Here is a 17,103-nt window from a genome sequence, read left to right on the forward strand (position 1 = left end):
TTGAAACTGTGATTTAATTCATGCCATATCTATGACAGGATTGTCAGGCAAAGGTCGAAAAGCCTGTCAACTTATTACACTATATATGAGTTCGTCACGTCGTACACTGTGTCGGTGATATCTCTGCAGATTTTGAAGCAGTTTGGTTCACGTGATTGTCTTTTAGAGACAACTACGAGTTGTTTCACGTGATTAATGTCTGTTAGAGACAACTACGAGTTGGTTCACGTGATTAATGTCTGTTAGAGACAACTACGAGTTGGTTCACGTGATTAGTGTCTGTTAGAGACAACTACGAGTTGGTTCACGTGATTAGTGTCTGTTAGAGACAACTACGAGTTGGTTCACGTGATTAGTGTCTGTTAGAGACAACTACGAGTTGGTTCAAGTGGTTAGTGTCTGTTAGAGACAACTACGAGTTGGTTCACGTGGTTAGTGTCTGTTAGAGAAAACTACGAGTTGGTTCACGTGATTAGTGTCTGTTAGAGACAACTACGAGTTGGTTCACGTGGTTAGTGTCTGTTAGAGACAACTACGAGTTGGTTCACGTGATTAGTGTCTGTTAGAGACAACTACGAGTTGGTTCACGTGATTAGTGTCTGTTAGAGACAACTACGAGTTGGTTCACGTGGTTAGTGTCTGTTAGAGACAACTATGAGTTGGTTCACGTGATTAGTGTCTGTTAGAAACAACTACGAGTTGTTTCACGTGGTTAGTTGGGATAACCTTTAATGTAAGTGTTATTCTCAAATAATTCATAATGTTTAAATCTGCGTTGTGAAATAGTCGCCAGTGTATGTCCATGCTATGTACACCGGTCCTTGAAAGATGGGATTCGCCTGATTCGCCAATACATGCTTAATCGGAATCCGACAGGTATTGCAATAAGTATGTTTTTCCTTTATGCGTCCTCAAACCGACGCGGATTTTCCTAAGGTGCCATCCGTGAAGATCCGGGTTAGACCTGATCGTCAGTAACCAATGTTTATCGTAAGAGGCGACTAACGGGATCGAGTGGTCAGGCTCCCTGACTTGGTGGACACATGTCATAGCATCCTAATTGCGTAGATCGATGCTCATGCTGTTGATCACTGGATTATCTGGTCCAGACTCGATTGCTGAGAGCGGCGTTAAACAACAAACCAAACCAAACCAAACCTTAGGTGCCCACTGGTTCGTTACATTATAAATCCATAAACGAAAAAAACATAATCAACCAAAAAGTTGAAGTCAGTTTTTAACTAAGGAATTGATCAGAAATCGTTGAACAAAAAAGAACAACCAGCAATGGCTGTATGTTTATTGAATGACGTTCAGTTGGCCGAGTGATCATTTGGCAAGAGCTGACTGAATCCATGTACTGTAGGCAGGTACTTTGGTGTAGATACCCTGTGTGTCCTTGACATTGCATTCCTCTAACCCGTATGACGTAACGCCACACTGGACCCATCTACCGCCGTACTGGCAGACCAACGGACCCCCGGAATCCCCCTGAGGATAACAATGACAATGTTCATCATCACACACAATATGTATTGTACAATAAAGTGATGTCGTTGTTGTTTCATGTTTGTAATTTCAGCCAAATGTGAGTGAGAGAATGAGTACGCGGCTTTTAGCAATATTCTCCGGTCATCGTTCTATCCTCTAATGATGCCAGACAGTCTTACAGCATTTAACATAGTTTAAGTTTTTCATCATCATCATCATCATCATCATCATCATCATCATCATCATCTTATCATCGTCGTCGTCGTCGTAGAGATATTCGCCCGTCATAGGGTTCGAGTCCAGGGTACGTGGGTACAATGTGTGAAGTTTATTACTACCGTGCTCCGCTGTGATATTGCTGTAATATTGCTACAAGCGGCGTAAAACCATACTCATTCATTCACACACTCACTCTACTCACTTCACAGGTGTCGGATTCCCCAGCAGCACAGATCTGAGTATTCTTGTCACTGGGCGGTGATTCTCTGTAGGGGCACGAGTTCCCATCATAAGCCTGGACACTTGCGTCGGAGGGGAAGTCTGGATACGTATCTGGTAGCAAATCAGTAACATACACATATATCTTCTCCAGGCCTTTCTTGTATTCAAGCTGCATATATATTTGTACTTAAAGAGTGAGTGATTGAGTGTCGATTTCTGACGCTCTTAGCGTTGTTTCAGCAACATCCGGGCGAGGGACACCAAAAATGGGCTTCACACATTGTATCCATGTAGGGAATCGAACCCAGGCCATAGTCTTGACGAGTGAACGCTTTAACCACAAGGCTACCCCGCCGCCCCCTTGTACTACACAAACATTAGTTGAATCTATATACGTATGTTTCACATAAACGCGTCACGCACAGCTAGCACGTGCAGATAACATAGAGGTAACAGTTTAATGGGTTGTGGTATTTAGGTAACGCATCTATATGGACGCAGTAGCTAGGATCTGATTAGCGGTGGAGCTCCAGGAGGACTATGTGACTATAGGTTGACACGAGTGTGTAACCTAATCACTACGTCTGCAGTAGCCTTGACCTTTTCCTGATGTTAACACTGCCTATGACGTCATAATAACGTTAACAATTGCTGCGATAACTTTATCCCAAGCTTACTAAATCATAATGAGTTCTGACCGCGTTCACAAGAGCCTCTGACATCAGTGTGGTGGGGTAGCCTGGTTTTTAAAGTGTTAGCTCGTTACGTCGAGGACCCGGGTTCAATTTTCCACTTGGGTACAATGTGTGCAGACAATTTGTGGTGTCCACCGCCGTGATATTCCTGGAATATTGCTAAAAGCGGCGTAAATCTAAACTCACACACTCACTCTGACAGATTCATAACGTTTACAAAATCCTATAACCTCAACACAACGTGAACACTAGAGTAAAGCGTAAATATTAGCCTGTGACCTCATCATAACGTCAACTGTGGGCTATAATATCAGCGTGACGCGTCAGTCTGACGCTGACACTGACACATATATAGTCAATAAGATTAGAAGAAAGCAACACGTAGTATTACTTGTTTAAAGATCTAGCGATATGATTCTCGTCGTCTTGAAACAACCCATGATGTGAGTTCTTTGGTCGGTCTGTACTAATGTCATGACGTCATAATGTTTTAGGTGACACTACTTTTTGTGACGTCACAGTTTACCCTTTTCGCACTGGGTTAGAATTGATCTTCAGCAACCCATGGTTATCGTAAGAGGCGAGTAACGGGATCGGGTGGTCAGGCTCGCTGACTTGGTTGTCACATGTCAGCGTATCCTAATTGCGTAGATCGATGCTCATGATATCAGTCACCGGATTGTCTGGTCCCGACTGGATTATTTACAGACCGCCGCAATATAGCTGGAATATTGCTGAGTGTTGTGTTAAACAACAAAGTCATGTCAAATGACAGCTACGTACTGGTACCCCCCTGCTGTGAGGTGACTCCCCACCCTGCGACGATACACTTCCTTCCTTGGAGGTTCATGCACTGGTCGTTGACTGGGAGACACACAGGCTCGGCGTTCTTGATGCCGGTGATGGGCTGCGACAGTGTCAGGACGCTGATGTCGTTCACTGAAGAAATAACCAGTTTGTAAACAAACTATTAACGTGGAGGTTGTTTCAAAACGCATTCCTTACAACGAACGTTTTTTAGACCGCAGTTTAAAACCAATGATTGATATTAGGCACTGAATTCCACGCTATCGGGTTACAGTGACCGCAGACAGGTCACGATGGAGATACTCTGGGGTCCAGAGCTTCAAAATACAATATTTATACAAGATTTCAGGAAAGAGAAACTAAAGTTGTTTCCCACTATTTATCCTTCAAAAAGTCAAAAAGTCAAAAGGCCGAAATACAAACCATATGACTCATAGGTTCGTTCATCGCTGAAGCCCCAAATACCAACTGTGTTGATGTGTTGACTTACAGATCAATATTGTGTTGTTGTTGTTGTTGTTGCTGTTGTTGTTGTTGTTATTGTATTGGACTTCCCAACTATAGTATTGTATCAAACATACCTAACTGGACATCGTTGTACCTGGGATGCTGGGTAAGGGTCTTCACCTGGATGATCTTTTCGCCGTCATTCTTGGTAAAATCATGCTCGGCTATGCCAACCGATAGCTGTTGTGCCGTCGAGCGTCTGAAAACGGTCACTTGAGGATGTACATCGGGTTAAGTGATATTATTACCATCGTGTTTCTTTATCGTAAGAATACCATTATTATAAAAATATAATACATGTGTTATGATCCCCAAGCCCATTACATTTAATGTCCCCAATATAAGACATTTAGGATATGAAACTATGAATGCTTTTCTGTCACTGGAGGAGCACCTGGAACACCTTATGGTAACAAATTGCGATGCTAGAGTTGATAACGTATTGGTAGCGCCGTTGTTCTGTCTCACTGCAGTGAATACAGACCCGTTCATAATTGTTCCAAATTGTTTACAACTATCTCTGGAGGACCCTCGCGTGGGAAAACCCCTGCTGGGAACGACTATCAAACGTTATTAGATGCCTTGCGTATATGTATTGTAATGAGCGTATTACAATGATATAGTTACTGTCATGTGGCTTCATTTACATATCATAATACTCAACCGCAAAAGAAACGCGAAAGTGTTCGATGGATGAAACTAAAGCAAAGCGTAACTATAAAGTTGAGTAGACACTTAATTAAACAAAATACCATTTTATTTCCGTACCATGGTTTCTGCAGTTATTGTGCGACCGAAATGTGCCAACAATTACCGTCCAACAACTCAACACACTTCCAATAACATTCCAAGTCAATATTTAAGAAACATCTTTGACGCAAAGTCGTAGATCATCATTCCCCGCTAAATGAATATTAAGGTAAAAACATACAAACTTCATGTTGATATTTAAACATCAATGTGCCCTTGAATCCCACATGGAGTTCAAGACGTACTGCTGCAAGAAACATCACATATTTCACCATAACCACCTTTTTATTGCACGTTACGTTTCAGAAATTTTCACGGTAAGGTTTTTTTAAAATTGAATTTAGCTTGACAGTAACACAAAATTTATCGTCCTGGTTTTCTGTGTTGTGTGTGCTCGCAAACACTTAGTAAACAAAGTGGAAAATTGCGAAATTGGTGTTTCGGGAATCGGGAATGAGTTATTCTTGGAGATCTAACTCCATCGCCAACTGACATCTGTGATGGTTGACTTTCACCGTGATACCTGAGGCTGAGTAAACGTGAGTGAAAGCAACTGAGGAGGTAGATCGATCAGCGTTATTTCAACGGGCCAGGGGGAACTAATCCGTGTCACTTTGACCTGTAGCGTGTTCACAAACGGCGGCATAAAAATATAAGTTCTGAACAGTAAAACAGACAACCCCAAATACACCCACATAAGTTACATAATACTTCCACTTCCCACGCAAGTGAAAAACTCTAAAAAGAGATTAAAGGCTTGTAATATTTGTGTCTATAGTTTGTGATGGATCAACTGTGGTACAAGCAGTATGAAGAACCGTTACACAAGCCAATCTCAACTTACACAGTACAGTGAGCTGCCGTCATGACGTGGGTTGGGTCTATGATTGTGGCGGTACACACAACCTGGCCGTTTTTAAGGAGCGTCACAAGGAACTTGTATTCCCCTACAGCCACCCTCTGTCCGTTGATGACTCTCAGAGAGGATTCGGGGTTAAAGACAGTTCCGCATGTTCCTGAAAGTGTACACCTGTACTATTAACCGTGGTGAATCTATGTAAGTGCAAGCATAGAAAACGATAAAGGAAAAATCTGTATATCAATTATAGTGTCTCTTAGTTACACTGATATGATAAATCATAAACCGGATGCAACTGGAACCTATACCATTCAGCTAATTTTGTCATGTTTGAATTTGATCACTTGATTGTCTGGTCTAGACTCGATTATTTACAGACCACCGCCATATAGCTGGAATATTGCAGAGTGCGGCTTAAAACTAAACTCACTCACTCATGTTTGATTTCCAACTGAAAATATCTTAAGTTACCAACATTACATAAACGATATTTCAGAGAAAAAATGTACTGGCAATTAGTTTAAGGTCAAAGAAGACTTTTACATTGTTATATTTATAAAATTCAATCGATTTACAACTTTGCATTATACACAACTTCAGTTTTCTTTGAAAATCATAATCATGTCCTTTTCTACTTGAAGCATCCGCGATAAAATTTACCCCAAACAGTAACGGCGCTCCCTGCAACACCCTGTACCTAATTGGCTATTAAATAAAAGAAAATATTAAACTTAATCAGAGGTAACGACGTCACGCAAACAGTTAATCTTATTTGGCAATATCATATAGTTCAATGAAAGTTCAAATAACTTTCTGCTTACCCGTCGAAGGTTTTGCTGTTGCAGTTGATGCTGTCGCTGACGTTGTCGTTGGCTTTGTTGTTGTCGTCGTTGTCGTTAGTGTCTGGGCTGCAATTGTTGTGTCTTCATCGGGCAAGAAGACGATGTCTGAACATGCCCCGTTGATGAGCATCTCTAGAAGTGGGACTTGGCTGATGTCTGGTACAGTGTCCGCCATGTCTAACAGACTCTGGCAGTATGTGGACGGTGAACTGGTACCCAGCTGTATGACCGCTGAAACAACACCAAGCGAATAATGAAGAAGACAGGAAGAGAGAGAGAGCGTGACAGTGAGAAAGACACACAGAGCGTGTGTGAGAGAGTAACAGAAAGAGAGAGGGGGAGAGAGAGAGGGGGGGGGCGTTTTTATAAAGCCCACTGGAACACTATTCTACGGTATGGCGCCGGCGAATCGAACTTCCCCAACCAGGTACATGGTCTATCCACTGTTTCATTTCAAATTAAAATCATGAAGGTTATTTAACTGGAAACAATGTACTATGTAACCAGGGTCGGATACAGGTTTTTGAGAAAGGGGGGTGGGGGTGCACAGGTCATTTTCACCCGTTTTCACGAGAGTTACAATGGTCATTTATTAAACTTTCAAGACAAAAGGGGCGCACCTCGGCACCACCCTCCTCTGGAACCACCTATGGTAACGAAGTGAGGAACACAGACATCCATTGTCCATGGAAGCCGTTACTGGCGTTGGCGACAACTAGTGAGGTACGAATCAGGACGAATGCAACGTCAAGTGGTTCCTGGCTGGAACAGGGGACATAACTCTGACCGGAATTGTATACTCTTAGCAATGAAGTCCTAAAGATATCAAATCAAACACGTCTTAGTTCAAACAAATAGAGGACAAAGAGTTTCTCCACAGAACGGTAGAATCTGAAAGTCATAACGTGAATGTTCTATTGTTTGGGACACCACGTGGTGGTGAAGGCAACACTGATTGGCACATGATTTGTGAAGTGTTATTTTACAGCTGAGGTCGCTTGTTTACAAGACTTAGATAGGTTAAAACAAACACGGATGATACTTACGATGCGTTAACGAACACAAGAGCCAATGACAATTGCTTAAAATAATATACAACAAAGAAAATGATGTATGAAGCACTGAGTATGGATGTTTTGGTAAGATTTCTGCAAAATCATGGCAGGGGCGGCAGAAAAGGGCCTCACAAATTCAACCCATGTGTGGAATCGAACCAAAAATTTCGGCCCGTCGAGCCAGGCTTAACAACTAAGCTACCCCACCAACCTGCTTTGGTTGTAAGAGGATGACTTACAGAAGAATCGCTGGTATTCACAAAATGGTGAATAAAGTCATGCAAACTTAATCACAGACCCTTTCAAAAATATATATCTCACAAAAATCAGTTGTTTACTCGAGCTGAGCTCTCACCTCGTTTGGACCTAGACTGTAAACTTGAACAAACTGCATAGTCAGCTAGAGTCGCTAACGTCAGAATAACGAGGCCGAGACGAGTCATCTTCATTCTGCAGGTGAGTGTTGGTCAGTATCATGGAACCAGAGTATATATAGTATAACTGTGTGCCATTCGTAAACACTAAGTCTGGCTTTAGTTACAGAACAAATACCGTTAGTCACACCATCTGCATTTATCAACACCTACGAGATAAATAGTCTGTTGACTCAATGCATATACATGTACTTCAAAGTATGAACGATCTAAAAATAATTGCTTTCTCCGTCTACATCCAAGAAAGTTAATGAACACGCCATTCTTTTTACACCTTTGTGGCTGAATATTCCACAAATTATACGTAAGTATTTTTCTTCGTGTATTGGAAGAGTTCTGAGACAGGTATGTCTTGCAGCCTTTGACGTCATGAAACACTGACGAAAGCGAATTAGAGTTGGTAGTTGGTCAAATATTTCTTAATCTGCAAAGGGAAGAGAATATGTGAGAACTACTGTTTTATGTCTGAGTTAAATTCATAGAGAGTAATATTCGTATTGGGGCGACGGGGTAGCCTAGTGGTTAAAGTGTTCACTCGTTACGTCAAAGATGCGGGTTCGATTCCCAGATGGGTACAATGTGTGAAGCCCATTTCTGGTGTCCCCTGCCGTGATCTTGTTGGAATATTGCTAAAAGCAGCGTAAAACTAATAACTCACTCACTTACTTTTATGCCATGAAAACAATCTGGTCATAGAGTAAGAGCTTTACCAGATTTTGATTCCCATGGCACCAAATCGTTTGTTGCGACCTATATGTCCCACTTATGGAGATACTTGTGCAGTATAAAATAAAATAAAATAATATTGTACCCTGAGATAGACACGTATATTTTTACGTGTCAACGTATACGCTTGTCATTGTAATCTTGGGGCGCTGGGTGAGGTGAGGTGAGGTGAAATTGGGTTTAACGTCGTGCTTGAGAATATTTCACTCATATGACGACGTACATGCATGTGTGTGTGTGTGTGTGTGTGTGTGTGTGTGTGTGTGTGTGTGTGTGTGTGTGTGTGTGTGTGTGTGTTGTGTGCGTGTGTGTGTGTGTGTGTGTGTGTGTGCGGCTGCTTGTACTAGTCCATACTGCATACTTAAGCTGATTGTATAGTGCTAGCCCACTGATATACCATGCCGCAGTGAAGCATGAATACCCCACTCAGACACATTATACTGACTCGGAGGCAACCAATCCTTGTTGTACCCATTAATGCCGAGCGCCAGGCCGGGACCAACAAGTACCATATTTTAACGTCTTTTGGTATGACGCGGTCGGGGATCGAACCCGCGACCTTCCGCTCCCCGGGCGCACGTTCTAACCACTACACCACGGAGGCGGTTTGGGGCGGTGGGATAGCCTAATGGTTAAAGCGTTCGCACCTCACTCCGAACACCCGGGTTCGATTCCCCACATGGTTACAATGTTTTATGCCCATTTCTGATGTCCCTGGCCGTGATATTGCTGGAATATTGCTAAAAGTGGCGTAAAACTAAACTCACTCACTCACTGTCCTCTTAATGTCGAACCCCGCCGTACTAGACAGTAGCCCAGTTCCCATCTGGGGACAACTAAAGTGAAATTAAACTGGCTTTCAGTATCATCATTATATATGATTTCAACACACATGGTCCACAGATGCAGTTTGTTATCCCGGACCTGTTGACGTCGACCTGAATGGGCCCAACTGTCAATAACCTCAACCCTATTTACAAGATATAGCTAGAAAACGCTGTCAGTATTCCCAAGATAACTCTGTTAAACACACGGGCATGTGTCTGTAGTGAGTGAGTTAGTGAATTTAGTTTTACGCCGCACGGCAATATTCCAGTTATATGGAGGCGGTCTGTAAATATTCCAGTCTGGACCAGACAATCCAGTGATCAACAGCAAGAGCATTGAGTTCATCGGGATACAAAAAGATGTGTCTACCAAGTCAGCGAGCCTGACCACCCGATCCTGTTAGTCGCCTCTTACAACAAGCATGGGTTACTGAAGATCAATTCTAACCCGGATCTTCACGGATCGCATGTGTCTGTAAATCAGAGGATTAAGTAGTAACGATACACGATTTGGGCAAAAAGGTGACCGTATCCTGCCTCACCTGTGTTACCCGACACAAACACATGCAAAGGAAGGTCAGCCAATCGCCTGTAAAACAAACATATGAGTCGCAGCTGAAAATTGCTTAGGACATTCTTTGAAATCTACTTATATAGGGCTTGTGACTGAATGAGTGGTTTTAGCAATATTCCGGCAGGTCGAGTCGGCTAAAGGGCGTTTCCGATTGTTCCTAACAATTGTGAAATATGGACACCAAAGGCTAGACGTATTAGACGTAATACACGGTTAGACGAATTTAGTAATCGTAAAATGAAAGCAAAGATGACTATTGTAATGTCGAAGTCATCCCCTTGTCATACAGTCTCGAGGCACAGATCTAAATACGACGGGACTTTGCGGTAGCCTAGTGGTTAAAGCTTTTGTGATATTGCAGGAAAATTTCTAAAATTGGCGTAAAACTAAACTCACTCTCAATAAGACACAGATGAAGTGGTCCCAAGCTTCTGTTTATTGCGTGTTATTTCGGGTACATCTTTAGATGGGAATTGACTATCCCTGGCTGTTGGAAAAATAAAAAAATGCACCTGAGATTAGTTCCTTTGTCAGTTCCCTTTGTTTTGACTTTGACAGTGACTTTCCGATCCGATCCATAAGAAACAGATGAGAGAGATGCCCACAGGGATGGCTTATGGAACAAAGAATGAAGTTTTTCCTTACGTTAGGGACCGCGATGTACAAAGTCGTGACATAACTGGTGGGGTGCAGGCTAAAACGGAACCACAGCAAAACGGCACCAGGCGAAAACGGCACCATTTGGACATAACGGAACCTCGACTTGGAGAAAACGGCTACAAATCTTATGGTGAAAACGGCACCAAATAAAATCCTAATTATTGGGAACATCTTATTTGTCATTAGATAATCTGAATACAGTGATTGGAAAGTTTGTGTAAGCTGATAATCGGATTCCAGTATGTTTAGATAATGAATGAGTCTGACTGATAATCGGCTTGTAGAATGTTTCGATAGTCAAAACATCTACTGTGCCGAGAGTGATTGGAAAAGCCTGTAAATTTAGTGTGAAAACATCACAACTCAAATCGCCCAAACTCAGTGTCAACCATTCCGTGGTAGACAGCACCCTCCTCGACCCCCCCTACTGCTGATATCTCGGACAACGAGTACACAATCGTGGAGATTGGTTCTCAGAAAGGAAAGAAGAAGCTGGTCGATTCATATGGATTCACATATGTCATCCGGGTAAGTACAGATTTTTTCCTAAATATATAACTTCAGAAATGTTATATATAATAAATAATGTATAAGTAATAAATACATAATATATAAATAAGTTGAATGTAATCACGGTGTATAATAATATTGTTTTGTAACAGAAATCAACAACTGCCCGAGCTTACTGGCGCTGCAGTGTCAGGAACAAGACGACCACGTGTCCTGCATCTGTTATACAGTTCGGGGCTTCATTTGAAGAGGGGAAACACCACCATTGCCATCCACCCCAACGAGGCAAGTTGACAGCAATCCGAGTGAGAGTGGAGGTATTTATCGTGTTTGTTTAATAATTGTATATTCACCCCCCGCACCTGGTCAGTCTTCAACATCGCAGTCAGGACAAACAACTTTGTTGAAGGTATACATTCAAAATACAAACTTAAAATAAATTAATACTGAATATTATACTATTTTTGCATTGTCAGGTTTCAATTTTTATAATGTTACGTAAAAATATGTTCTTCCTTTCAGGCTGGCACAGGCGAATCAATAACAAGGTGGGAGAACACTCACTGGGGCTCTACAGGCTCAGCCCAGAGCTCCATCGTAAGGCCCTCCAGACAAGACTTATACAAGAAGGAAGGCTGAAGGCATACATCCGAAAATCCTTAACAGCTAGGCAGGAGGAGGTTTTCGAACTGTGGAGTTTATTCAAGGATGGAGACCTGTCTCTGTCGCAGCTACTATCAAGATGTGCAATGATCCACGGACCAATCGTTTAGTGCAATTCATGAAGACATTCGGCCAAATAAGCATCCGGCCAAATATGGACGTGTGAACCGCTTTTAGCAATATTCCAGCAATATCACGGCGGGGGACACCAGAAATGGGCTTTACACATTGTACCCATGTGGGGTTTCCAACCCGGGTCCTCGACGTGACGAGCCAACGCTTTAACCACTAGGCTACCCCACCGCCCCACATCCACACGAAGTTTTAACGTGATTACTCATTCGACAAAAAAAATTAATAAAAATAAAAATATGTTTTTTCACTCCGCTTTAAGCAACATTACAAAGATATAAGAAATAAATATCACGCAGTATTCCTACCTGGGGATTTGAACCCGGGTCTTTGCCTGACGCGAGTGAAAGGCAGGGGCGGATACAGATTTTTTAGAAAGGGGTGTGGGGGGTGGGGGTGCACACTTCTGAGAAAGGGGTGGTGCACACTTCATTTTGACCTGTTTTCACGAGAGTTTCAATGGTCATTTAATAAACTTTCAGGGAGGAGGGGTGCTCACCCCTGCACCGATTATTTAAAAGTTAAAACGAAGTAAATCTCCTATCTCATTATAGTTAATTCTAATGTGTGTATCTCGTATTCAGACACCTGACGCAACACAAGCACGTTTCTCGTGTCATACAAAGCCCACCATGCAGGTGTGTGGTTCCCAGGTGTCGGGGCTGTAGCACCACAGCATCCACACTTGACATTTCAAACTGGCGAACATCTGTTATCAGCCTCCTGTCCTATGGAAAATACAGCCGATCCGTTGATGTTGTTTGCAGACAGACACGTGCGGGGCAGAACGAATTTCTCAGAATCTTAACGCACCGGTTTGATTTTGATTCAGCTTGGAAAGGATTTATTTTGAACTCGATGTTTTTTGTTGTAAATAATTGGCCTCGCCGGAATCATGGAATGACATGTACACCTACTATTGAGATGTCGTTTGTCTGTCGGCGATACACAAGTGACATTATAAGTTGTAATAACTCAAAATTGAAACAGGCGGATATGTTAATATTCCTGTAGATGAAAGGGTGTGCACTGTGTGTAATGAAGGCTACATCGAAGATGAATACCATTTTTTGATGGTTTGTGTTCGGTATAAAACACTGCGTGAGAAGTACATACCGGGATGGCAAAAATGGATTACTAAAAATGGATTGCAGAATATTAAAACGAGACCTGCACATTTGGGTCGATACACTTCCCGCCTTCACAAATGCATAGTTTGATTGAAAATGTATAGTTAATGGGGAAAAGACCAACACAACAACAAAGTCTACATACCGAGATTCCCGTAGAAAAGACACCGTCTTGTTGTTATGTGTTTTCCTTGATATGTCTATGAGGGAAGGCTGCTTACTTCTCTTAGCGTGTGACATCCTGCCGTCCTGGGCAGGAAGTGACAGTGTTTTGACTGCTTTTCTTTCCTTAATTAAGATATTAGGGTTCCCTAATTAACCTTTATTGTCTCAGGCTGAATCAGCACAGGATGTTTATGTTAAAGAGACGTGGATATGGGCGAATGTCAACCGGCAAATATGACATGATTACGTATATTAAAATAAATATTTGAAACATGTTATAAAGGATCAAACAAAGTATGCATTCACAAACACAAAAATTCTTATGTGTTTTCATTGTAAACAATACCAGCCCAAATCCGATAGCCAGCGCGTATGCATATGCTTATATTTACTAATACACATGAAACACAAAATAGTATTATATCTACCTAAATACCACTTCATAAAGTAAAGTTTAAGTGAAGCCCCTTTTTTCTCTCCATTCCCAACGATTTAGGAAAATAATGTCCTCGGAAAACAAAATCCGCAATCAAAAGTGTTTAGTCTCTGTTCAGCCCGACTTGGCCCGTGATGTCAAAAACACCTTAAACCTCACACGTGTATCTTGAAATGTGTTTATATCCATAGATTAGTAATATATCTACCTAAATATCACTTCACAGAGTCTCAAAGCGTAGTATTTGAAGCAAAAACGTTGCTAAAAGTGAAGCTCTATTTTCTATACATTCTCAACAAACAGTATCACAAGCGTTCGGTACGCCTTGGCCCGGGCTCTCAAAAACAACTTAAACCCCACAGATGTATTCTGATTTGTGTTTAAATCCATAGATTAGTATTATATCTACCTAAATATCAATGTGTGATGTTACAAAATGCCACATGTAAAGATAACTGTTCTGTTAATGTGAAGCCCTTTTCTCTCTCCATTCACAATATAGTCTCAATCAAAAGTATTTAGTCTCTGTTCAGCCCGACTTGGCCCGTGCTGTCAAAAACACCTTAAAACTCACACATGTATCGTGATTTGTGTTTAATTCCATAGATTAGTATTATATCTACCTAAATATCGATATGTGATGTTACAAAATGCCACATGTAAAGATAACTGGTTCGTTAAAGTGAAGCCCTTTTCTCTCTCCATTCACAATATAGCCTCAATCAAAAGTGTTTAGTCTCTGTTCAGCCCGACTTTGCCCGTGCTGTCAAAAACACCTTAAACCTCACACATGTATCTTGAAATGCGTTTAAATCCATAGATTAGTATTATATCTACCTAAATATCAATGTGTGATGTTACAAAATGCCACATGTAAAGATAACTACTCCTTTAAAGTGAAGCCCTTGTTTCTCAATTTTTAAACATAGTCTCAATCAAAAGTGTTTGGTCTCTGTTTGGCCCGACTTGGCCCGTGCTCTCAAAAACAACTTAAACATCACACATGTATCTTGAAATGTGTTTAAATCCATAGATTAGTATTATATCTACCTACATATCACTTCACTGAGTCTAGAAGCGTAGTATTTGAAGCAAATACCTTGCTCAAAGTGAAGCCCTATTTTCTATATATTCTCAACAAAGACACAGTATCACAAGTCTTCGGTCCGGCTTGGCCCGGGCGCTCAAACGCACCTTATACCTCAAAGATGTATCCTGATTTGTGTTTAAATCCATAGATTAGTATTATATTTACCTAAATATCAATGTGTGATGTTACAAAATGCCACATGTAAAGATAACTGGTTCGTTAAAGTGAAGCCCTTTTCTCTCTCCATTCACAATATAGTCTCAATCAAAAGTGTTTAGTCTCTGTTCAGCCCGACTTGGCCCGTGCCCTCAAAAACACCTTAAACCTCACACATGTATCCTGATTTCTGTCTATATCTCTAGAATAGAATTATATCTACCTAAGTACGTCTTTATAGAGTCTCAAAGCGTTGTATTTGAAGCAAACACGTTGCTTAAAGTGAAGCCATATTTTTCTATACATTCTCAACAACTACACAGTATCACAGTCATGCTTTCGGTCCGGTTTGGTCCGGGCTCTCAAAAACAACTTAAACCCCACGCATGTATTTTGATTTGTGTTTAAATGCATAGATTAGTATTATATCTACCTAAATATCAATGTGTGATGTTACAAAATGTCACATGTAAAGATAACTGCTCCGTTAAAGTGAAGCCCTTTTCTCTCTCCATTCACAATATAGTCTCAATCAAAAGTGTTTAGTCTCTGTTCAGCCCGACTTGGCCCGTGCTGTCAAAAACAACTTAAACCTCACACATGTATCTTGAAATGTGTTTAAATCCATAGATTAGTATTATATCTACCTACATTTCACTTCACAGAGTCTCAAAGCGGAGTATTTGAAGCAAACGCCTTGCTAAAAGTGAAGCCCTATTTTTGTATACATTCTCAAAAAAGACACAATACCACAAGCTTTATATCTACCTAAAAACGTCTTTATAGAGTCTCAAATCGTTGTATTTGAAGCAAACACGTTGCTTAAAGTGAAGTCCTATTTTCTATACATTCTCAACAACCACACAGTATCACAGTCATGCTTTCGGTCCGGTTTGGCCCGGGCTCTCAAAAACAAATTAAACCCCACACATATGTCCTGATTTGTGTTTAATTCGATAGATTAGTATTATATCTACCTAAATATCAATGTGTGATGTTACAAAATGCTACATGTAAAGATAACTAGTGAAGCCCTTTTCTCTCTCCATTCACAATATACTTGGCTAATGTTTATCATAGATATTCTAGATAACTGTGGATAAACACTGCTGTCCTCAATGACTGAATGTAATCTCATTCGCAACTACCAAATTTGCAGACATATGACTTGCTGTGAAATAGCTATGGTAACAGATGTTTGCAAAAACGTGATCAAAGTCTGTCTCACCACAGGTATCTATGACAAACTAATCAAACGAATAAAATCGATAACATATGGTTCACACAAAAGCCAAAAGAAGAACCATGGTACACTGAAAATAGGCCAAATCATCCGCTACTTTTGTGGTTGTTGCAAACTATATTTGATTTACACTGCTTAAATAGCTTTTAAATGTACCATCAAATCTCTTATAAATTTAAGTTTTCCGTAAGTTTACCAAACAAAACGTAAATAATCTTCAGGTTCCATATTCTTTCGATTAGGTTTCCGTTTTCCTGAAATTAATTTTATTTTATGTGACAATATCTTTTATTTGAATTCTGATGTACAGAAAGACTGACATCACGAAACTAAACCCTATATAATACATAGGCAGTTTAACGTAGGTTAATGTAGGTTTCTGGATATATGCATATGGAGTCAAATATATTTTTCTACGATCGTTTCATTCAAGTTCTCACTAATAGAAACCATCAATGATGGTTTCCAGTTGCTTTATGCAATGGAAACTAACAATGATACATTACTGTCAGTTTCCATTTCTGGAAACTAACCTTGTTTGTTTCCGACAGTTTTCAGTCGCTGAAACTAACCGTGTTAGTTTCAGCAACAGGAAACTGCCGGAAGCAAACAATCATAGTTTCCGTGAGCGGAAATCTACATGATTCTGGCATTACCCAGTTTCATGTAGGTTTCCGGAAATCTGGAAACCCTGTTATTTTTGCTGTGTATAGTCTCAATCAAAAGTGTTTAGTCTCTGTTCAGCCCGACTTGGCCCGTGCTGTCATAAACAACTTAAACCTCACACATTTATCCTGATTTGTGTTTAAATCAATAGATTAGTATTATATCTACCTACATATCACTTCACAGAGTCTCAAAGCGTAGAATTTGAAGCAAAAACGTTGCTAAAAGTGAAGCCCTATTTTCT

At 40.8% G+C, this 17,103-nt stretch overlaps 1 protein-coding gene across 1 annotated transcript; it reads right to left on the reverse strand.

Annotated features, from left to right (window-relative positions):
• Positions 1 to 1,317: 1,317 nt before the first annotated feature.
• Positions 1,318 to 6,567, reverse strand: LOC124277916 (chymotrypsin-like protease CTRL-1). Its single transcript, XM_046713641.1, has 6 exons — positions 6,372 to 6,567; positions 5,536 to 5,707; positions 4,016 to 4,140; positions 3,411 to 3,566; positions 1,913 to 2,043; positions 1,318 to 1,491 (listed from the first exon to the last, which is right to left on the reverse strand). Exons 1-6 carry the CDS (start codon positions 6,565 to 6,567, stop codon positions 1,330 to 1,332), a joined length of 942 nt encoding a protein of 313 aa, XP_046569597.1. The 3' UTR covers positions 1,318 to 1,329.
• Between the last annotated feature and the right edge of the window lie 10,536 nt (positions 6,568 to 17,103).

The sequence above is a fragment of the Haliotis rubra genome, unplaced genomic scaffold, assembly GCF_003918875.1.
Source record: "Haliotis rubra isolate DU_JTF1 unplaced genomic scaffold, ASM391887v1 Scf23, whole genome shotgun sequence".
Classification (NCBI taxonomy): domain Eukaryota; kingdom Metazoa; phylum Mollusca; class Gastropoda; order Lepetellida; family Haliotidae; genus Haliotis; species Haliotis rubra.